This window comes from Solea solea, unplaced genomic scaffold (genome assembly GCF_958295425.1).
Source record: "Solea solea unplaced genomic scaffold, fSolSol10.1 scaffold_28, whole genome shotgun sequence".
Lineage (NCBI taxonomy): Eukaryota > Metazoa > Chordata > Actinopteri > Pleuronectiformes > Soleidae > Solea > Solea solea.
Window position 1 is genome coordinate 112,501 of NW_026704082.1, and position 21,860 is coordinate 134,360.

Here is a 21,860-nt window from a genome sequence, read left to right on the forward strand (position 1 = left end):
AGCAGGGTCGGGCCTGGTTAGTACTTGGATGGGAGACTGCCTGGGAATACCAGGTGCTGTAAGCTTTTACACTGCAGCACGCTTTTAGACTGCAGCACGCTTTTACACTGCTGCTTCCTTACAAGAAACATGGGCTTGCAATTACGTTGACGCACGGGCACACGTTAATGTCCTTCCAGTTTCAGCCTTGCTTTGGTTTTCACAGAAAAAAAGAGAACGGTGCACCGTTCCTGGTGGCACTGCAATACATTCAAGATTCAAGATTCAAGATTCAAGATTCAAGATTCAAGATTCAAGATTCAAGATTCAAGATTCAAGATTCAAGATTCAAGATTCTTTATTGTCATTATGCAAGCATAACAAAATTTCCTCCCGAGACTCTCAGCAAACATTGAAATACGCATGAACAAAACAGAAAACAAGAAAGGTTATTGCAGGTGAAATGTGCAAAAAGTGAACAGTGCAGGGAAATGTATGTACAGGGGGAAAAAGGGGCAGTTGTATTATAAATATAAATATAAAGTGCAGAACTTAGTGCCAGACCTGTGTCATCCACTACAGAGGGGGGAGGGGGGGGGAGGGGGTTATTGATTTCACAGCCCTGGGGAAGAAGCTGTCCCTGAGTCTTTTGGTGGAGGATCTGATGATCCTGTACCGTTTTCCTGATGGAAGTGGTGCAAAAAGAGCGTTGCCTGGGTGGGTGGGGTCTGTTGCTATCCGTCTGGCCCTCCTCTGGAGTCGTGCGGTGTAAACAGAATCCAGATCATGTAGACGGCGGCCCACAATCCCCTGTGCAGTTCTCACCACCCGGGCTAAGTCCTTCCTGTTTTGTGACGTGCAGCTGCCGTACCACACCGTCACACTGAGACACAGGATGCTCTCTATCGTGGCTCTGTAAAAGTTTGTGAGCAGCTGAGGAGAGAGTCCAGTCCTCTTCAGCTTCCTGAGGAAGAAGAGCCTTTGTTGAGCCTTCTTCACCAGGTGCGAAGTGTTCACACTCCATGAGAGGTCAGAGGAAATGTGGATTCCCAGGAACTTGATGTTGTCTACACGCTCCACTCCCTCTCCTTGTATGCAGAGTGGAGCGTGTTCAGTCTTCCTGGACCTCCTGTAGTCTACTATGACCTCCTTTGTTTTGGTGGTGTTCAGGATGAGGTTGTTCCTGGAGCACCATTGTGTGATGTGCTGGACCTCTTCTCTGTAGTGGGTCTCATCATTGTTGGATATGAGACCCACCACGGTGGTGTCGTCCGCAAACTTTACAACCATGTTTGTGGGATGGATGGCAGAGCACTCCTGTGTGAAGAGAGTGAAGAGGGCTGGGCTGAGCACACAACCCTGTGGCGTTCCGGTGTTGAGGACCAGCGGTGCAGAGGTGGACCCCCGTATCCTAACCACCTGGGGTCTGTTGGTGAGGAAGTCGCTGATCCAGGAGCAGAGCGATGGTGCCAAACCCAGATTGTGCAGTTTCAGCGCCAACACGTCCGGGAGAACGGTGTTAAACGCTGAACTAAAGTCCACAAACAGCATCCTGACGTAAGTGTTTGGATGCTGCAGGTGAGTCAGGGTCGTGTGAAGTGCTAATGAGACAGCATCCTCCGTGGAGCGGTTCTCCCTGTAGGCGAACTGCAGACTGTCCAGGCCCGCAGGGATGGCGTCTTTGATGTACTTCAGGAGGATCCGCTCGAAGCACTTCATTATGACTGGGGTCAGGGCGACAGGACGGAAGTCATTGAGACAGGTGACAGTGGATTTTTTGGGCACAGGCACAATGATGGAGGACTTCAGGCAGACAGGGACTGAGGAGAGCTGCAGCGACATGTTGAAAATGTCCAGAAAAACTGCTGCTAGCTGATCCGCACATGACTTCAGTGTCCGACCTGACACCTTATCTGGGCCTGCCGCCTTGTTGGTGTTGATCCTCCTCAGGGTGGACGTCACCTGGTGCAGCTGCAGGGTGAGAGGCTGGTGCTGCACCTCTGGCTGAGGAAGATGTACAGTCCTTCTGCTCGGAGAGTCGAAGCGTGCGAAGAAGCTGTTTAAAGTGTCAGGCAGAGTGGGGTCGTTGCTGGCCTGCTGCTCACTACGCTTGTAGTCAGTGAGGGTCTTGATGCCTTTCCACATGTTGCGGGTATTGTTGTCGCGGAAGTGTTCCTCGATGCGTTGCCTGTACCGATGTTTCGCCAGCTGGATGCCCTTCTTCAATTCTTTTCGGGCCCTGCTATAAGCCAGTTTGTCTCCTACTCTGTAGGCTGCATCCCGGGCTTTTAGCAGGGACCGCACTGTGCCGTCCACCCATGGCTTCTGGTTGGGAAAAACCGTGATTGTTTTTGTGGGTAGAACAGCGTCGGTGCAGAAGTGAATGTAGGACAGCACAGATGACGTGTAATCCTCTAGGTTTGCATCCCTTTTGAACACCTCCCAGTCTGTCTGTTCAAAGCAGTCCTGTAAGGCTGCAGAGGCCTCCTCAGTCCAAACCTGGATGGTCTTGGTGGTGGGTTTGGACCTGCAGATCAGAGGTCTGTAGGCAGGAATCAGCTCCACAGAAATATGGTCTGACATGCCAAAGTGAGGTGCTGCTGCAGCCTTGTATGCCCCTTTGATGTTACAGTACAGTTGATCCAGTGTGTTATTGTCTCTTGTTGGAAACTTGATGAATTTGTGGAATTTGGGGAAGACAGCCTTTAGTTCCACATGGTTAAAGTCCCCAGCCACTATCACAGCCGCTTCTGGATTCGCGTTCATTTGGCCGCTGATGAGGCAGTACAGCTCCTCCAGTGCTAGCTTAGCATTAGCTCGCGGTGGAATGTACACGGCTACGATAACAACAGAGCTGAGTTCTCTCACCAGTTTGAACGGTCTGCACTTCACTGCCAGATATTCCAGGTCGGGGGAGCAGAGTGTTGAGATGACATTCGTAGCTGTACACCAGGAGTCGTGGATGTACAGCGCCAAACCTCCGCCTTTGGACTTGTCTGAAGCTGCAGTCCTGTCGGCTCGAAACAAAGAGCGGCCGGCTAGCTCCACCGCCGCGTCGGGGATGTTGTTGTCCAGCCAGGTTTCGGTGAAAATTGCCACACAGCTGTCCATCCGACGTGAGACGATCCTCAGCTGAATTTCGTCCAGTTTGTTAGCGAGTGACCTGACGTTGGCGAGGAGGACACTGGGCAAAGCCGGTCTGTGTGGGTTAGCTTGTAGCCTAGCACGCAGCCCGCTCCGCTTACCCCGCTTTCGTTTCCGTAGCCTCCGCCGTCTCCTTGGCCACAGAGGGGGGATGGTGGGAGCCTCTATGGTCCGCTGCAGCTCCGGTGGAATAAAGTTCAGTTTTGTGGGTGAAAAAGGTCCACAGATCTTCCCTAGGTCCCATATTTCAGCCCTTCCATATTGTATTATGGCGGATGTGGGTGAAAACACGAACAGAAACACGTAAAACACAAATGTAAACATAAACAGCTGAGAGCCCCGAGCGGCTGCGTGTGCACGCGCCGCCGCCATTGACTTGACGCCAATACCAGGTCAATGCAAGGAGTGAAGAGAGCAAGCCCCAGGTTTCACCGCCCAATGCTCAAAAATGCATTTAATATTTAATCCCCATATAGAGGACATATCAGATATTAAACTGATAAGAACAGATACTACACTTGATCTTAGCCAAAAGGCCGAGAAGCGATGGCCCGCCAGTGTCTGGGGCCAACTCAACATCTTGGCGCACAAGTTACTTGTTGTGGTGCCATGTTTCTGAAGTGCGCATAACAAAGGCTGCTGCCGATCACCTCCGCCCCCAGGTGATCTAAGTGCACCTCTGAGCCGTGACGGACAGCTGCTTGACATTTGACACACTCAAAGGGCGCAGCCATACAGCAAAGCCCACCAAAAATAACTTAAACTCAAGGACGTTCCTCTCCACGGAAGTCTTTAGTAAAAGGCGAAAGACTTGTGCATTTTGAAGAAAAACCAGAGTCGACATAGACCCTCTCCTTGAGAGCAGCCAAGGAGTCTATCCGCCGGAGTCACCACAGTCTCGGTCGGCCCGGCCGGCCACCTTGGGGCAGCCTTTCTTCAACGTTTTTGGTTTGCCGGCCAATCAACCGCCCACATTTGACTGCATGTTTGGAAGCGCATTCTTACTGTTGGTTGTGTGCTGCAGTTTTCTATCAATTGCTGAGGCTGTGGCACACCTCCAAGGTTTAGTGGTAGATGTGAGTGCATGAGCAAAGCAGCTCTGTGTCACACCGAGCAGTACAAACTGCCGGGCCGTTTCCCAGCTCCTCCGGGCTTCTGAAATGGTGAGCTGCTCCTGGCATCGCTTCAATATCAGGTCAATGTACAGGAGTGGACGGAACAAGCGCCAAAGTATTAACCCTTGGCATGATGGCCATGGATCCATCTCCATCAATCCAGTTCTCCTACAAAGAGCCGGGAAAGGGAGCATGACATTTCCTTAGAGCTAAAAGACAACACCCACAACCATCCCATTCCCAGCCACTTGGAAAGACTGGGGATGTCGCTCTGCGAGCACGTGAGAAGCCTGGAGATGGGCACACAAGGCGGAACTTTGGGCGGCTGACCTTTGCTTACAACTACGTCATCGGGGGAGAGCGCGGACGCAGTACCCCACCAGCAAAAATTATGCAGTCAAGATTCCCACGTTTGGGGAATTTGCAGGGGTCAGCACAACCAGAGTGCAATGGCTGAGCCTCGCCCTGGGTGAACCACCTTGATCATGTTGTCTCCCCTGCCAGGTAAGTATGAGGTGTACTTGCCCAGCACTGGGTGGCTGTTCCCAGACACAGCTCTTTGGCCGATGGTGCAGGAAATGGATAGTCCCAGAGTCCAATGCCTTGACTCAGGTGCTCGTTAATGCTGTGCTGTGTTCAACTTCAACCTCCAGCACACATTGGAGAGGAAACACTCGACCTTTTCACTGGCATACCTGGCTGTCATTTCCTATAGATTCAGCAACAACTGGACCTGACGGCACCAACAGCAGCTTACCCATCTCGGTGTAGCTTCCAAATACTGGAATAGAGTGTAGCAGGTAGTGGCGATAAAGGCTCAAGTGCAGTGTGCTCGGAAGGCTGACTTTTGAGCCCCTCCACGAGCAGGGGGCCTTGCCTGGTCTATAAAAGGAGTCTGTGTCACCTGCCCGTCGGCTTACGGCCACACCACCCTGAGCACGCCCGATCTCGTCTGATCTCGGAAGCTAAGCGGGGTCGGGCCTGGTTAGTACTTGGATGGGAGACTGCCTGGGAATACCAGGTGCTGTAAGCTTTTACACTGCAGCACACTTTTACACTGCAGCACACTTTGACAGTGCTGCTTCCTTACAAGAAACGTGGGCTTGCAATCACGTTGACGCACGGGCACACGTTAATGTCCTTCCAGTTTCAGCCTTGCTTTGGTTTTCACAGAAAAAAAGAGAACGGTGCACCGTTCCTGGTGGCACTGCAATACCAGGTCAATGCAAGGAGTGAAGAGAGCAAGCCCCAGGTTTCACCGCCCAATGCTCAAAAATGCATTTAATATTTAATCCCCATATAGAGGACATATCAGATATTAAACTGATAAGAACAGATACTACACTTGATCTTAGCCAAAAGGCCGAGAAGCGATGGCCCGCCAGTGTCTGGGGCCAACTCAAGATCTTGGCGCACAAGTTACTTGTTGTGGTGCCATGTTTCTGAAGTGCGCATAACAAAGGCTGCTGCCGATCACCTCCGCCCCCAGGTGATCTAAGTGCACCTCTGAGCCGTGACGGACAGCTGCTTGACATTTGACACACTCAAAGGGCGCAGCCATACAGCAAAGCCCACCAAAAATAACTTAAACTCTCGGACGTTCCTCTCCACGGAAGTCTTTAGTAAAAGGCGAAAGACTTGTGCATTTTGAAGAAAAACCAGAGTCGACATAGACCCTCTCCTTGAGAGCAGCCAAGGAGTCTATCCGCCGGAGTCACCACAGTCTCGGTCGGCCCGGCCGGCCACCTTGGGACAGCCTTTCTTCAACGTTTTTGGTTTGCCGGCCAATCAACCGCCCACATTTGACTGCATGTTTGGAAGCGCATTCTTACTGTTGGTTGTGTGCTGCAGTTTTCTATCGATCGCTGAGGCTGTGGCACACCTCCAAGGTTTAGTGGTAGATGTGAGTGCATGAGCAAAGCAGCTCTGTGTCACACCGAGCAGTACAAACTGCCGGGCCGTTTCCCAGCTCCTCCGGGCTTCTGAAATGGTGAGCTGCTCCTGGCATCGCTTCAATATCAGGTCAATGTACAGGAGTGGACGGAACAAGCGCCAAAGTATTAACCCTTGGCATGATGGCCATGGATCCATCTCCATCAATCCAGTTCTCCTACAAAGAGCCGGGAAAGGGAGCATGACATTTCCTTAGAGCTAAAAGACAACACCCACAACCATCCCATTCCCAGCCACTTGGAAAGACTGGGGATGTCGCTCTGCGAGCACGTGAGAAGCCTGGAGATGGGCACACAAGGCGGAACTTTGGGCGGCTGACCTTTGCTTACAACTACGTCATCGGGGGAGAGCGCGGACGCAGTACCCCACCAGCAAAAATTATGCAGTCAAGATTCCCACGTTTGGGGAATTTGCAGGGGTCAGCACAACCAGAGTGCAATGGCTGAGCCTCGCCCTGGGTGAACCACCTTCTTGATCATGGTGTCTCCCCTGCCAGGTAAGTATGAGGTGTACTTGCCCAGCACTGGGTGGCTGTTCCCAGACACAGCTCTTTGGCCGATGGTGCAGGAAATGGATAGTCCCAGAGTCCAATGCCTTGACTCAGGTGCTCGTTAATGCTGTGCTGTGTTCAACTTCAACCTCCAGCACACATTGGAGAGGAAACACTCGACCTTTTCACTGGCATACCTGGCTGTCATTTCCTATAGATTCAGCAACAACTGGACCTGACGGCACCAACAGCAGCTTACCCATCTCGGTGTAGCTTCCAAATACTGGAATAGAGTGTAGCAGGTAGTGGCGATAAAGGCTCAAGTGCAGTGTGTTCGGAAGGCTGACTTTTGAGCCCCTCCACGAGCAGGGGGCCTTGCCTGGTCTATAAAACATGGCGGCGCGGGTGCACGCAGCGGCTCGAGGCTCTCGGCTTTTTAGGTTTGTTTTCGTGTTTTTGTTCGTGTTTACACTTTTTATCCGGAGACTTGAAGCCTTAACACAGTACAGTAGGGCTGAACTGTGGGCTTTGGGGAAAAACTCCGGTCTTTACCCCTCCAAAGCCGGATTTTATCCCACCCGAACTACAGCGGACCACAGAGGCTCTCATCATCCCCCCTCTATGGCCCAGGAGACGGAGGAGACAACGTAAACAAAAGCGGGGTAAGCGGAGCGGAGTGCGTGCTAGGCTACTTGCTAAACCACACAGACCGGCACTGCCCAGTCTCCTCCTCGCGAACGTCAGGTCACTCACCAACAAACTGGACGAGATTCGACTGAGAATCGTCTCACGGAAGACAAACAGCTGTGTGGCGATTTTCACCGAGACCTGGCTGGATAATAACATCCCCGATGCAGCGGTGGAGCTGGCGGAGCGCTCTCTGTTCCGAGCCGACAGGACTGCAGCTTCAGGCAAGACCAAAGGCGGAGGTTTGGCACTGTACATTCACAACTCGTGGTGTACAGCCACGAGCATAATTGGAACTTTCTGCTCCCCCGATTTGGAATATCTGGCAGTGAAGTGCAGACCGTTTAAACTGGTTAGAGAACTCACCTCTGTCATGATCATAGCAGCCTACATACCACCGCGAGCTAATGCTAAATTAGCACTGGAGGAGCTGTACTGCCTGATTAGCAACCAGATGAACGCTAATCCAGAGGCGGCTGTGATCGTGGCGGGGGACTTTAACCATGTGGAATTGAAAGCTGTTCTCCCCAAGTTCTACAAATTCATAAACTTTCCAACCAGAGACTATAACATACTGGACCAGGTTTACTGCAACATCAGAGGGGCATACAAGGCTACAGCAGCTCCTCACCTCGGCATGTCGGATCACATCTCTGTGGAACTGATCCCTACATACAGACCTCTGATCTGTAGGACCAAGCCCACCACCAGAACCGTTCAGGTCTGGACTGAGGAGGCTTCCTCAGCCTTACAGGATTGTTTTGAGAACACAGACTGGGGAGTGTTCAAGGAAGGCGCTGACCTAGAGGAATACACGTCATCTGTGCTGTCCTATGTTCACTTCTGCACTGATGATGTCCTACCCACGAAGACAATAACGTTTTTTCCTAACCAAAAACCGTGGATGGACAGCACAGTGAGGAACCTGCTAAAAGCCCGGAATACAGCGTATAGGTCGGGGGACAGGCTGGCGTATAGCAGGGCCCGGAAAGAACTGAAAAAGGGCATCCAGCTGGCAAAACACCGTTACAAGCAGCGCATTGAGGAGCACTTCAATGACAACAACCCACGTAGTATGTGGAAAGGCATCAGGACCATCACGGACTATAAGCAAAGCGGCCAGCAGGTCAGCCAGGACCCCACTCTGCCTGACACCTTAAACAGCTTCTTTGCACGCTTTGACTCTCCAAGCAGCAGAAGGACTGTACATCTTCCTCAGACAGAGGTACAGCATCAGCCTCTCGTCCTGCAGCTGCACCAGGTGACATCCGTCTTGAGGAAGATCAACATCAGAAAGGCTGCAGGTCCAGATAAGGTGTCAGGTCGGACCCTGAAATCATGTGCTGAACAACTAGCAGGAGTCTTTCTGGACATATTCAACCTGTCTATGCAGCTGTCCACGGTCCCTGTGTGCCTGAAGTCCTCCATCATTGTGCCTGTGCCAAAGAAAAGAACCATCACCTGCCTCAATGATTACCGCCCTGTCGCTCTAACCCCAGTCATCATGAAGTGCTTCGAGAAGATCCTCCTGAAGTACATCAAGGACGCCATCCCTGCTGGGCTGGACGGCCTGCAGTTCGCCTACAGGGAGAACCGTTCTACGGAGGATGCTGTCTCGTTAGCACTTCATACGGCCCAGACTCACCTGCAGCATCCCGACACCTATGTTAGGATGCTATTTGTGGACTTCAGCTCAGCCTTCAACACCGTCCTCCCGGACATGCTGGCCCTGAAACTCCACAACCTGGGTCTGTCAACATCACTCTGCTCCTGGATTAGCGACTTTCTCACCAACAGGCCACAGGTGGTGAGGATAGGGGAGTCCACGTCTGCTCCACTAACCCTCAACACTGGCATGCCGCAAGGCTGTGTGCTCAGCCCTGTCCTCTTCACCCTCTTCACACACGACTGCTCTGCCATCCACTCCACAAACATGGTTGTGAAGTTTGCAGATGACACCACCATAGTGGGTCTCATCTCCAACAACGTCGAGACCCACTACAGAGGAGAGGTCCAGAACCTGACCCAGTGGTGCTCCGGGAACAACCTTGTTCTAAACACCAACAAGACCAAGGAGGTCATAGTGGACTACAGGAGGTCCAGGAAGACTGTACACGCTCCGCTCAGCATACATGGAAAGGAGGTGGAGCGTGTAGACAGCATAAAGTTCCTGGGCATCCACATTTCCTCCGACCTCTCCTGGTCTGTGAACACTTCACACCTGGTGAAGAAGGCTCAACAACGGCTCTTCTTTCTCAGGAAGTTGAAGAGGTCTGGGCTCTCTTCCCAACTGCTCATAAACTTCTACAGAGCCACTGTAGAGAGCATCCTGTGTCTCAGCATGACAGTGTGGTATGGCAACTGCACAACACAGGACAGGAAGAACCTAGCCCGGGTGGTGAGGACAGCACAGGGGATTGTGGGATGCCGTCTACCTGATCTGGACTCAGTTTACACTGCCCGAGTCCGGAGAAGGGCCAGACGCATAGCAACAGATTCCACACACCCGGGCTATGCACTGTTTGTACCGCTTCCATCAGGAAAGCGGTACAGAAACATCAAAGCAAAGAACAATAGACTCAGGGACAGCTTCTTCCCCAGAGCTGTGAAAGCAATCGCCCCCCCACAGTGAAAACAATTTGCATCCCTTCTCTACACCCCCCCCCCCCCCAACACACACACAAGCAGCCACACACACACCCACCCTCCCAAACACACCCCTGCTGACCCCCCCCCCCCCCCCCAAACCTGCTCAACTCTCCATAAACTGGACCATGTTGCACTAAACTGCACTTTGTAGTTTTATACACTTTACTTTGCACACACTGTACTTTTATATTTTTACATTTTGTTGTGTCTCATTAAGTGTTAAGTCTCTTGTTGTGTCTATTTAAATGCCTTTCGTTATGTCTATTTAAATGTCAAGTCCTTCGTTCGTTATTTTTGCTATTTTATGTGTACCTAAAGCCGGGATTCTCTGCAAAAATTTCATTATGTCTCATAATGACAATAAAAAAAAAACTTCTTGATTATAAAAGGAGTCTGTGTCACCTGCCCGTCGGCTTACGGCCACACCACCCTGAGCACGCCCGATCTCGTCTGATCTCGGAAGCTAAGCAGGGTCGGGCCTGGTTAGTACTTGGATGGGAGACCGCCTGGGAATACCAGGTGCTGTATGCTTTTACACTGCAGCACGCTTTACACTGCTGCTTCCTTACAAGAAACGTGGGCTTGCAATTACGTTGACGCACGGGCACACATTAATGTCCTTCCAGTTTCAGCCTTGCTTTGGTTTTCACAGAAAAAAAAAAGAGAACGGTGCACCGTTCCTGGTGGCACTGCAATACCAGGTCAATGCAAGGAGTGAAGAGAGCAAGCCCCAGGCTTCACCGCCCAATGCTCAAAAATGCATTTAATATTTAATCCCCATATAGAGGACATATCAGATATTAAACTGATAAGAACAGATACTACACTTGATCTTAGCCAAAAGCAGTGCCGGCCCTGAGTAATTTGGTGCCCTAGGCAAGATTTTAGCTGGTGCCCCCTTGCATCGCTGCAGTCAATTTCACAATCAACTTTCATACAATCACACAGAAACTGCATGTGTGTACTCAAGATTTTATTTCTTTGAGTAAAAAATATCACACCAAATAAGGCAAACATATTAAGCCGAACACTGCACACGAAAACAAGTGACATAAAATGAATTAAAAATACAATTTAAATATAGTATTGCACAAAATAATAAATTATGAAACCAGTGCAGACATAACAACACACACTATTGCACACAGTATAAGAAAAAAAAATGAGAGACCTCTTGATCTACCGGGCTGTGCAGAGGTAGACGGGACAGGAGTACCTGATGCTGTGTCACTGGGCTGTGCAGAGGTAGACAGGACAGCAGCACCTGATGCTGTGTCACTCGGGGTGGTACTGAAATATTTTAAAAGTGCATCTGAAGAGAGAAGAGAAGTATATGTATGTGATGACTGCATGTTAATAAAAAAAACAGATGCTTGGTGTGCTATACATGAGACTAACATAGACTAATAATGAAAATGTGATGAGATTCATTCAACTTTATTGTCATTGCAATGCAATTCAGTCTAACCACAGTGCAAAAACCAGTATATGCATATATAGCCTATGAATGATATGGGAAAGCTAAGGTATGAAATATTAACTGTCATACACTTTAACTGCACTTTAACACTGATGTAAACTTTAACCAACATAAACTGTGACACATAAAACCAAAGGCTTACAACCACCCTATTACAAAGGGGATGGACAACTAAAAGCCTTTTAGCTGACATACAAGCAGGAAAGACCTGTAAAATAACACCTGAACAGGCCTAACGTTAAGTTTCCAAACGTCCCTGATGAATTTAAGGTGTAGTAACATTAACACACGTCAACTCAGCTATTTATTGATTATTAAACAATGTTGCTATTGTCCGAAGTAAGCTAGCAAGCTAACACTCTGCTCCAACAACGGTAACTACAATGCATTGAACTATTAATTTCATGCACTTCATCACATTGACATTACTGTACCTCTATCTTTTTCACGTTTTTCTTCCTCTTCTTTCCTTCTTTTCCTTCCTTGGGCGCCGGATGGCTTCAGTCTTTTGGACATAATTTCGATACAGTGTCATTAATCTTTTTCTTCGTCTCTGGGTCACGGTCCGGTCAGATTCAGGCAGCTGGCCTCTTGACCCCGCCCCCCTCACCTCTGTGAGCAACGGCTCGTTTCACCCAGAAAAAAGGCTTCTGCATTATTTAATAGTCTTTGCTATGACTTTATGTTGCTGTGGGCTTATATAATATTTCGAATATATATATATAGTATATATTTTTATTTTTTTTTATTTTTTTTTTTCCCCGTTTTCGGCGCCCCCTACGGATGACGGCGCCCCTAGCATTTGCCTATACTGCCTATGCCCAGGGCCGGCTCTGCCCAAAAGGCCGAGAAGCAATGGCCCACAAGTGTCTGGGGCCAACTCAAATTCTTGGCACACAAGTTACTTGTTGTGGTGCCATGTTTGTAAGTGTGCATAGCAAACGCTGCTGCTGATCACCTCCGCCCCAAGGTAATCTAAGTGCACCTCTGAGTCTTGAATCAAGACTCATGATAGACAGCTGCTTGACATTTGACACACTCAAAGGGCGCAGCCATACAGCAAAGCCCACCAAAAATCACTTAAACTCTTGAACGTTCCTCTCCACGGAAATCTTTAGTAAAAGGGCGAAAGACTTGTGCATTTTGAAGAAAAACCAGAGTCAACATAGCTCCTCTCCTTGAGAGCAGCCAAGGAGTCTATCCGCCGGAGTCAACGCAGTCTCGGTCGGCCCGGCCGGCCACCATGGGACAGCCTTTCTTCAATGTTTTTGGTTTGTCGGCCATTAAACCGCCCACATTTGACTGCATGTTTGGAAGCGCATTCTTACTGTTGGTTGTGTGCTGCAGTTTTCTATCGATCGCTGAGGCTGTGGCACATTTGAAGCGGCAGCTTCAGCAGCAGACTCAGGAAGACAAAGACTCAGGAAGACAAAGACAAAGGAGTCTAAACCGGAGTCTAACAATGAGGCTAATGAGGCCAAGTACCTGGCTGCAATTGTTTTTCTAACTTTCACATATGTGCACTTTTTCCATTCCTGTTTATGTTTCCTCTCGCAGATATTACAAACCTCACATTCACTCACAGCATCACCGTAATCTATCCTCACTTATATATCCCACCCGCTCCTCACACATCCAACACCTTGTTGCAGGGGGCCTGTGTGCCAGTCAGCTACACGCAAGACTGAGTTCATCTCTGGCTTTGCTACTGAGCAATGCCTGGACTTCCTTGCTCTCACTGAGACTTGGATACTACCCTCCAACACAGCCACCCCTGTGGCTCTCTCCTCCACCCACTCTTTCTCCCACACACCCAGATCCACTGGAAGAGGTGGTGAGACAGGTCTGCTCATCAACCCCAGCTGGACTTTCACTCTTTACCCACTGCCACACTTCTCTTCACAGTCATTTGAATGTCATGCTGTAACTATAACTCACCTAGTAAAACTAATCATTGTTCTCATCTACCGTCCACCAGGCCCATTGGGACACTTCTTGGAGGAACTGATGTCCTCCTTTCAAACATCGCAGAAAATGGCCCACCACTTGTTCTTCTTGGCGACTTCAACATCCAGTCAGAGAAGTCATCCGATCTACTTATTTTAATTTCCTCTCTTTCTCTCTCACTTGCTCCTTCTCCACCAACTCAAAAAGCTGGCAACCACCTTGACCTAATTTTCACCAGAAACTGCTCCACCTCTAACCTCAAGGTAACTCTACTTCATGTCTCTGGTCATTTCTTCATATCCTACTCTCTCCCACTCTCCCAATCTGATGATCTCATCTCATCAGATATTGCACTTGTCCGTCTTAACATTCGATCTCTCTCCCCCTCCTCTCTGTCCTCAACTGTTCTATCAGCACTTCCTTCAGCTGACTCCTTCTCCCTCATGCATCCCTCTCTTGTTTACATGTTGCACAACATCCAAAGGATACGACCTCTTCTAACCCAGAAGGCAGCACAGGTTCTGGCCCAGCCTCTTGTCATCTCACGCTTGGACTACTGCAACTCCCTCCTGGCTGGTCTCCCTGCGTGTTCCATATGACCTCTGCAACTCATCCAGAATGCAGCAGCTCGACTGGTCTTCAACTTACCAAAATTCTCCCACACTACACCGCTCCTCCACTCCCTTCACTGGCTTCCTATAGCTGTTCGCATCCGCTTCAAGACTCGATCCATGCTACAAACGGATCCGGTCCAGCCTATTTCACCATTCAAGTGCCACAACTGCAACAACAATCAACTTTCTACTGAGACAGACAAACCCAACTTAAAGGGTTTTTTCGATCAGTTTGATCAAACCTTAATTATTTTGGAAGATTATTTGTTCTTTATTCAATACATATTTGATACTTGCTCTGCTTTCCTTTTCCAGATCAACGCTGAGTTTATGCGAATTACAACAGTTCCCTTGGAGACAAAGTTCTTGGCGCAGTTGGACAAGCACATGTCCAAACTGCTGGATGTCATCAGGAGCAAGGGAGGACGTGTGCAAGAACAGACCAAGAGGACCTTGCAGGTTTTAGATGAGGTATCTATGTATAAGTTGGTTATCAGTGGGATCCATAGTTGAATAGTTGGTGTGTGTGTGTGTGCTGTGTGTGCTTTTAATAAGTTGTAACTGTTCTCACTCAGACTGTGGACATCACAATAAGAAGAGAGTGCATCCTTAAATCTTTGATGATCTACCTGGGTGAACCTGTTCATCACCTCATCAAAGAATACCAGGTAAGGGCATCTCTCTCACTAACACAGACAACATCCACACACCCGTTATTGTTGAGATGCAGCATAGCACTGTATATTTTAATAAACATTCATTTGATTTGTGACTATTTAAATGTTATGGCTGGGTTAGTTTTAGTTTTTTTTTATTTTGAAACTGAGAGCTCTTGCTTCTGTTATTTATCCAGTAAAATGTCCAGTGTTTAAGAAATGGGGAGACAAACTGTAGTGCCCCAAAAAATTGCTTTCGTCAAGATTTAGTTTGAGCCCTTTTCTCAACCATTTCAGAACTTTCAATCTTCATGTACATCTTTTACTCTAATCTCCACCACTTCAGGCATTTTTTAAATAATTTCATGTCATTCAACGTCCTTTAAATCCTTCCAATCAGCTATTGCTTCTGCTATGTTAACGTTACTTCAGCAATCTTCAACTGTTGCACTTAAACATGCCTTTTCAACATATCAGCTGCTTTGAGCACTTTGAAAACCATTCATCTCTCAACTTAAAAGTTTTACTTTTTAGCTATAGCATCAGCATTTTCAGCAATGCCTCAGCAGTTTATTCAGTGGATTCAGCATTGCTTCAACAATGGTGTTCATTGTTGAACATGCATTGTCTTCAGGAAATGCTCCTTCTAGTTGTCCTCATTTGTTGTTTTTTGTGTTATGCAGGAAAATGAAGCTGACGAACTGGAGCAGGCAACGATGGCTATCGTTGTCAGTGGACAAGAGGACATTAAAATAGTCATCGATGGAATAGAGGTCCTGAAAGAGGTGCCCACAACTGCTGCGGCTGTTGCAATGTTCTTCGGGCTCACCTACGCACTCAAACTAAAATATCCGAAAAATTTGCAGCACACCCTTGAATTTGTGCAAAAAGTCCTGATGGAGCTTGGTGGAAAAAATATGTCCCCAAAAGTTCATAGGCTGAGCACCCTGCTTTACAACCCAGAGTAGGCAGAGTTGAATTCAACTCACTCGCCTGATTTTGTTTTCCCATTGCTGAGAACAATTTATAATGTTTCTACAACCAAGACTTTGTACCCTTTTGAGGTTGGTGTTCGGAGTTTGCACTTGCATGACAGCATTTCCACTGCAATATTGACAAAAGTTTCTGCCCAAGTTATCACAGGCACGAGTGGGCAGTGTGCTGAAAACTGGAGAGTGACTGCATTTGCACTGCAGTGTTTGCACAGATTTTTGAATGTCAGATTTTTTAGCCCAAGAGAGGGCCAGGAGCTACCTCACATGTTTGCATTGAATTAAGGAGATTCACACAAATCATCTGACAACACTTTATTTTAAGGAATAATACCTGTATTACGTTCCATTTTGAAATAGGACAATTTTCTGATTTTGTTTTTAGGAGCATTTTCTGTTACTATTAGTAACTTATTTTAGTCAGTATTTAATTTACATTTTCAAGCGAACAAACTGCATGTATGGTACATTTGGTTCTCGCTGAACAGAAACAGACATTTCTTGGTTGCTCTTTGTATTTGAGAAGGACTGTTCTAAAGGACTATGTTTAACTATTTTGGGGAAGCAATACAGTTATTGAAAAATGTTTTATTCAACAATAAAAAATGTGTTGAAAAGGAATGTTTTCTGAGTATTTAAATCAAAGTGTATTAAAAGTAATTCTATATACATTAAATGATGACAACTTAAGAAAAACAGTTTGCTTCCACTTTCAAAAGTCATTTGCATGGATTTAAAGTATTCAGGTTTAATGAAGTGGATTATTTACATCAAGTAATAAAACCAATGTAATTATTTTAATTTTGGAAAACTTAAATAATTGGTTTGCTTCACCTTCAGAAATTGGTTTACAAGTTAATTATTTCAGGTAAAACAAAATTAATTATTTACATTCATGTCAATGCTATAATATTAGGTGTGACAGATTACTTCAATTTTTTTAAGTTGAGCCAATGTTTCATTTTTTTCAGTGTGCTCCTGGTCTCTCTCTCTCTTCTGTCTCTACCTCATCTCCCTCTTGTCCTTTCTCTCCCCCCTTTCTGTCCCCCACCTCTCCTCTGTCTACCATTTTCCTTTCACACCAACCGGTCAGGGGAAGAGGGCCGCACATCTCTGAGCCTGGTTCTGTCAGAGATTTCTTCCTGTTAAGAAGGAGTTTTTTCTTTCCCTCTAACTTTGCGCAGGGACACCGCTGAAAATAACTAGAACTGAAAATAACTAGGACTGAAAATAACTAGTACCGCAAGCGGTGAATGAACGGGAGATGAGCTAGAGGACTCGCGGCAACGTGGCCACACGGAGAGTCGCGAGCTCTCAAGCTCAAACCCGTTCAGAGCCGCTTGCGCTACTAGTTTATACTTTCATTAATTTTTCAGCTTCTTAAATGTAAAACAAAAACAATCTCTCACCTGGGTGGAAACAGCATCAGCAGGATAAGCGAATAATGAGGACAATAAAGCTCCTTCAGGTAAATGTTTTGGTACTTTGTTATCCCTGAATTAATGGATTCACTAATCAATGCATCTGTATGATAAATATTACAGCACCTCGGGATTTTTTTTTTTGGATTTCAAATGATATTGTACAACAACAATATTTCTTATTTTCACCATCTGACAACACTTCATCTGTAGCTGAGATGGAAACAGGGTCGTCAGATCAAGAGGTACAGACATGTCAGGAGGATGCTGCTCCAATGGACAACACAGGTGGACAGCAGGGTGCCACATGGAAAATCCTTGCATTCACCAGGGGCCGCGTTATTGGTTGTATGCGCACCAAGTTTAACATTAAATGGGACCATGCGCCTGGGTGTTGAGTCTTTTCCTCGCCAAATATGAAGGTGAGGAAAAGACTTTACTTGATAAGATTGATGTTATATGCTGTGCTCTGACCAACATGTGCCCAAGTGTTGTTCTGAAGCTACCTTACACACCTTACAAAAAGGGCTAAGCTACAGTCAAAAAGTGTCAACCATATTAACAGTTTAAAGACCGATTGTGGTTCAGGTCAAATGGGATTCAGAGTCAGATTCCGATTTGTCGTAGTCGTAGTCGTCAATCCAGTCAGGATGAGAATATAAGTCAGTGAGCTTGTAATTGGGAAGGGTGGAAAAATTCATCATTTGGACAGACTTATCAATTGCACTTTTCAGAGTCATCATAATCACTTTTTAACATGTGGAAATGAGCATTTCATGGGTTGTACACTCAAAGGGCCAGCCCTTTGTGTGTATTCCACAGTACAAAGGACTGGGTGAGGTATAATCTGTCAAATATTAGCCTCATGAATGAACTTTTCAGGCAAAATAATGACACAACAGGACAAGAACACGAGACACTGCGAGTTGGGCTAGCTACGGTAAGTAAAGACATTAAAGACCTTAAAGAGGTATGACACAGAGTAACCACACTAAAAGACAAACTGAAAAAGGAAATTTAAGAAGAAATGATCAATCTACAACAAGAGATTGAGCGTAAACTAACTAACTAACTAACTAATTTAATAATTTAAATGAACTACAGACACAGAAGGGGAATCTTGACCCTTAACCCTTAACAACATACTAATACGTCATACTACATGTGACGTCGACAGACTGTCTGCAACTGATTGGCAGAGTGTCCGCACTGGAAGAGTCGAGTGGCGTATTTCAGTTCATTGACTGTGGTACAGGGAGTCTGCACTCCAGTCATGCAGAAAGATTCTGTGAACACATTTTTTTTAACCCCTTTTGGATTTTTTTGTGGATATCTTTGGCTGTGTTGATGTAAATTGCTTGAAATTTGGAGTAGATGAAGTCAATTTTTATGTAATATAAATCTACCAGTCAAGGAATATCAACATTTTTCATTATCATATAACAAACAGCAGGCCATTTCAATCAATATCTGAAGCTAAAATGATTTGGGTGTATTTTAGGGATATCATAGTATGGTGTGAATGTGGGTTTAGGAATGAATGTGTGTGTGTGTGTGCAACTCCAGACACTTCTTTTTCTCACATCAAGTTCAAATCGACATGATACACAGGCACCTACACCTACAAAGAGGCTCATACACACTCATACATTCACTCCTTTGAGTAAAAAAAAAACAGGCATCTTGAGGGACTTCAAAGGCTTGCCCTCTATGTGAACCCAAACAAAAGTCTGGTTTTGTTTACACAGGTGCAATTACAGGTAAACATCATGTTTCACTTTGTTTTGGGCTCAATTCATCCTGACTGTCAAAGACACAGCCTCAGACGCTCAGAAGTCCTCGACCTCATCAACATCAGTCACAATGTACTGAAAAAGAAAAAGGTTAAGTAATTTATCAAAACTGACCCTAAGCCTATCATATTATAGTGATTACATGTAAAAATAATAACATCAAATCAAACATAAGGTAGATGTTTTGTATGACCTGTGTGATCATCCGTTTCTGATGAAGTTTAAAATCCATAATTTGTATTAGTAGTTTATGATTTCACTTTCACTGAACTCAGTACCACTTATACTTCATATACTAGTAGTATGGAGTACTTTTACTGTATACGTTTTGGAGGAATATAGGGTCAAAGTTCACTTTTTGTAACAAACAATAGGGTAATAATTTTTGATGAAGTATAAAATCCTTATTTTTTATCAGTAGTTTATGATTTTACGTTCACTGGACTCAGTACCTCTTGTACTTCATATGCTAGTAATATGAAGTACTTTTAATGTATACTTTTGGAGTAACATGGACTCCCTTCACTCCTTTTTTTCAATTTTACGTAAACTGCAATAACCAAGCAGTTTTATTTCTGGTTTTCAAAATAAAGTCCTATTGGAAGCGATTACAACATACTGAAAAACAAATGTTCAAATTATATGTCAATTTAATTTATTATATAACAATTATATCACATTATAGTGATTACATGTAAAATACGTGTTGAATGTTTTCTAGATTCTGTCATTTTTCAGCTTCTTATATGTGAATATTTTTTAGTTTCTGTAATTTTTCATCTTCTTAAATGTGAATATTTTGTAGTTTCTGTCATTTTTCAGCTTCTTAAATGTGAATATTTTTGACTTTCGTTTGCAATTACAGATAAACACAATACACTTTGTTTGGGGCTCAATTCATCCTGACGGTCAAGACACAGCCTGAGACACTGAAGCGCACAACCTCATCAACCATCAGTTACAATGTACTGATTATATATTAATTATATATCAAAACTTACCCTAACCCTATCATATTATAGTGATTACATGTAAAATAATTACATCAAATCAAGCATAAGGTAGATGTATTGTATGACTTTTGTAATCATCCTTTTTAATTATAAAATGTATTCATATATTAGTAGTATGGAGTACTTTTACAGTATACTTATTGAGTAATCCTGGGTCAAATTTCCCTTCTTTTTTTTTTACACTGGTGCCAGTGATTTTATTGTGCAAGAAACACTGTGAATCTGTGAATATAGTAGAGAAGACGTTCATGAATAACCATCAATAATCTGTGTGGCGCTGTCTTACTGTGTACTTCTAGTGGCAGTCACTCATTCATCATCCTCACACTGACACCTACTGGCGAGAAACGGAATTTTTTTGCTGTTTTTTTTTTTACAGATGACCAAGGCCTTTGAAATGATATAAGCAAGAAAAATAATGCGGGGCGTACTTCATATACTAGTAGTATGAAATACTTTTACTGTATATGTTTTGGAGGAATATAGGGTCATAACAGGATAATCATTTTTTGGCCATCAGGCAACTGTAATTCCACAGTATTGTGTTGTCAGCTGCCTAAATTATGTAAAATCCGATTAATGCTATGTTATTTATTCAAATCAAGTCTCTAACACAACAAAATGTGTGATAAATGAAGGGCTCTGAATACTTTTCAGATGCACTGTATTGATACATGATTTTCTTCACACATTTTGAATTTGAAAATGCTCAGTGGGACCTGAGGAAGTGGACCTGAGGTTTTGCCAATCCTCACAGCAGGCTCCCTGCTAAGTGAAATTCTTTTTTTTGTTTGGGATACAACTGCTCAAATGGATCAAATACCTGAAACTGTGTGAGAATTCCAATTGTGGGAAAAAGAAATGCAAATAATTTCATGACCACAGTCTTATATAATCTAGTAACATGTATTGATATAGACACACAGGAGCTATATGCACAACCGCCCACACCTGAAAAAAAAACACTGAAAAATACATACCCACACACACATCATATATGGTGTTGAGAGAAATAATGTTTAGAACCACTTTTAAATTACATTACATTACATGTCATTTAGCAGACGCTTTTATCCAAAGCGACTTACAATAAGTGCATTTAAACATTTGGGTACAAATAAGAGCTAGAAGTAAGTAAGAGCTTCAAGTAAATCAAACTATGAAGTGCTAGTCATAAGTGCGATTTTTTTTTTTTTTTTTTTTTTTTTTTTTTTTTTTCCGTCGTCGTTATCGTCTTAGTCGAGGTAGAGTCGGAAGAAATGTGTTTTTAGTCGGCGGCGGAAGATGTGGAGGCTTTCCGCTGTCCGGATGTCAATGGGGAGCTCGTTCCACCATTTGGGAGCGAGGACAGTGAACAGTCTCGAGTTCTGTAAGTGCCTCTGCGATCCTCTCAGTGAGGGGGCAGCGAGCCGGTTTGCCGATGCAGAGCGAAGTGGGCGGGCTGGGGTGTAGGTTTTGATCATGTCCTGGATGTAGGCTGGACCGGATCCGTTTGTAGCATGGAACGCAAGCACTAGAGTCTTGAAGCGGATGCGAGCAGCTACAGGAAGCCAGTGAAGGGAGCGGAGGAGAGGTGTAGTGTGGGAGAATTTTGGTAAGTTGAAGACCAGTCGAGCTGCTGCATTCTGGATGAGTTGCAGTGGTCGTATGGCACACGCAGGGAGACCAGCCAGGAGTGAGTTGCAGTAATCCAAGCGTGAGATGACAAGAGCCTGGACCAGAACCTGTGCCGCCTTCTGGGTTAGAAGAGGCCGTATCCTTCTGATGTTGTGCAACATGTATCTGCAAGATCGAGCTGTTGCAGCAATGTTGGCAGTGAGGGAGAGATGGTCATCAAGTGTCACACCCAGGTTCCTTGCGGTATGAGACGGAGTTACCACAGAGTTGTCGAGGGTGATGGTTAGGTCTGTGGTGGGAGAGCCCTTTC

The 21,860-nt window shown here is 45.7% G+C and overlaps 1 protein-coding gene, 10 non-coding genes and 1 pseudogene across 11 annotated transcripts in view; 4 read left to right on the forward strand and 8 right to left on the reverse strand.

The window, feature by feature from the left end:
- LOC131451368 (5S ribosomal RNA) overlaps positions 1-65 on the forward strand; it is a 119-nt gene extending 54 nt beyond the window's left edge. Inside the window, exon 1 of the ribosomal RNA XR_009236230.1 lies at positions 1-65. This exon is cut by the window's left edge and continues 54 nt beyond it. This is a non-coding gene — a ribosomal RNA (5S ribosomal RNA).
- A 3,419-nt stretch (positions 66-3,484) lies between these two features.
- Positions 3,485-3,671, reverse strand: LOC131451363 (U2 spliceosomal RNA). The gene has a single exon (XR_009236229.1). It is a non-coding gene; the product is annotated as a U2 spliceosomal RNA (small nuclear RNA).
- Positions 3,672-3,850: 179 nt separating this feature from the next.
- LOC131451382 (U5 spliceosomal RNA) lies at positions 3,851-3,963 on the reverse strand. The gene has a single exon (XR_009236243.1). It is a non-coding gene; the product is annotated as a U5 spliceosomal RNA (small nuclear RNA).
- Positions 3,964-4,589: 626 nt separating this feature from the next.
- Positions 4,590-4,750, reverse strand: LOC131451304 (U1 spliceosomal RNA). Its single transcript, XR_009236175.1, has one exon. It is a non-coding gene; the product is annotated as a U1 spliceosomal RNA (small nuclear RNA).
- A 402-nt stretch (positions 4,751-5,152) lies between these two features.
- LOC131451379 (5S ribosomal RNA) lies at positions 5,153-5,271 on the forward strand. Its single transcript, XR_009236239.1, has one exon. It is a non-coding gene; the product is annotated as a 5S ribosomal RNA (ribosomal RNA).
- Positions 5,272-5,420: 149 nt separating this feature from the next.
- Positions 5,421-5,613, reverse strand: LOC131451338 (U2 spliceosomal RNA). Its single transcript, XR_009236207.1, has one exon. It is a non-coding gene; the product is annotated as a U2 spliceosomal RNA (small nuclear RNA).
- Positions 5,614-5,792: 179 nt separating this feature from the next.
- Positions 5,793-5,905, reverse strand: LOC131451429 (U5 spliceosomal RNA). The gene has a single exon (XR_009236288.1). It is a non-coding gene; the product is annotated as a U5 spliceosomal RNA (small nuclear RNA).
- Positions 5,906-6,531: 626 nt separating this feature from the next.
- On the reverse strand, positions 6,532-6,695 carry LOC131451282 (U1 spliceosomal RNA). The gene has a single exon (XR_009236151.1). It is a non-coding gene; the product is annotated as a U1 spliceosomal RNA (small nuclear RNA).
- Positions 6,696-10,429: 3,734 nt separating this feature from the next.
- On the forward strand, positions 10,430-10,548 carry LOC131451235 (5S ribosomal RNA). Its single transcript, XR_009236098.1, has one exon. It is a non-coding gene; the product is annotated as a 5S ribosomal RNA (ribosomal RNA).
- A 133-nt stretch (positions 10,549-10,681) lies between these two features.
- LOC131451362 (U2 spliceosomal RNA) lies at positions 10,682-10,882 on the reverse strand (annotated as a pseudogene).
- Positions 10,883-11,733: 851 nt separating this feature from the next.
- Positions 11,734-16,264, forward strand: LOC131451234 (uncharacterized). Its single transcript, XM_058622288.1, has 3 exons — positions 11,734-14,529; positions 14,634-14,726; positions 15,398-16,264. Exons 1-3 carry the CDS (start codon positions 14,176-14,178, stop codon positions 15,680-15,682), a joined length of 732 nt encoding a protein of 243 aa, XP_058478271.1. The 5' UTR covers positions 11,734-14,175; the 3' UTR covers positions 15,683-16,264.
- LOC131451433 (U5 spliceosomal RNA) lies at positions 12,547-12,660 on the reverse strand. Its single transcript, XR_009236292.1, has one exon. It is a non-coding gene; the product is annotated as a U5 spliceosomal RNA (small nuclear RNA).
- Positions 16,265-21,860: the final 5,596 nt, after the last annotated feature.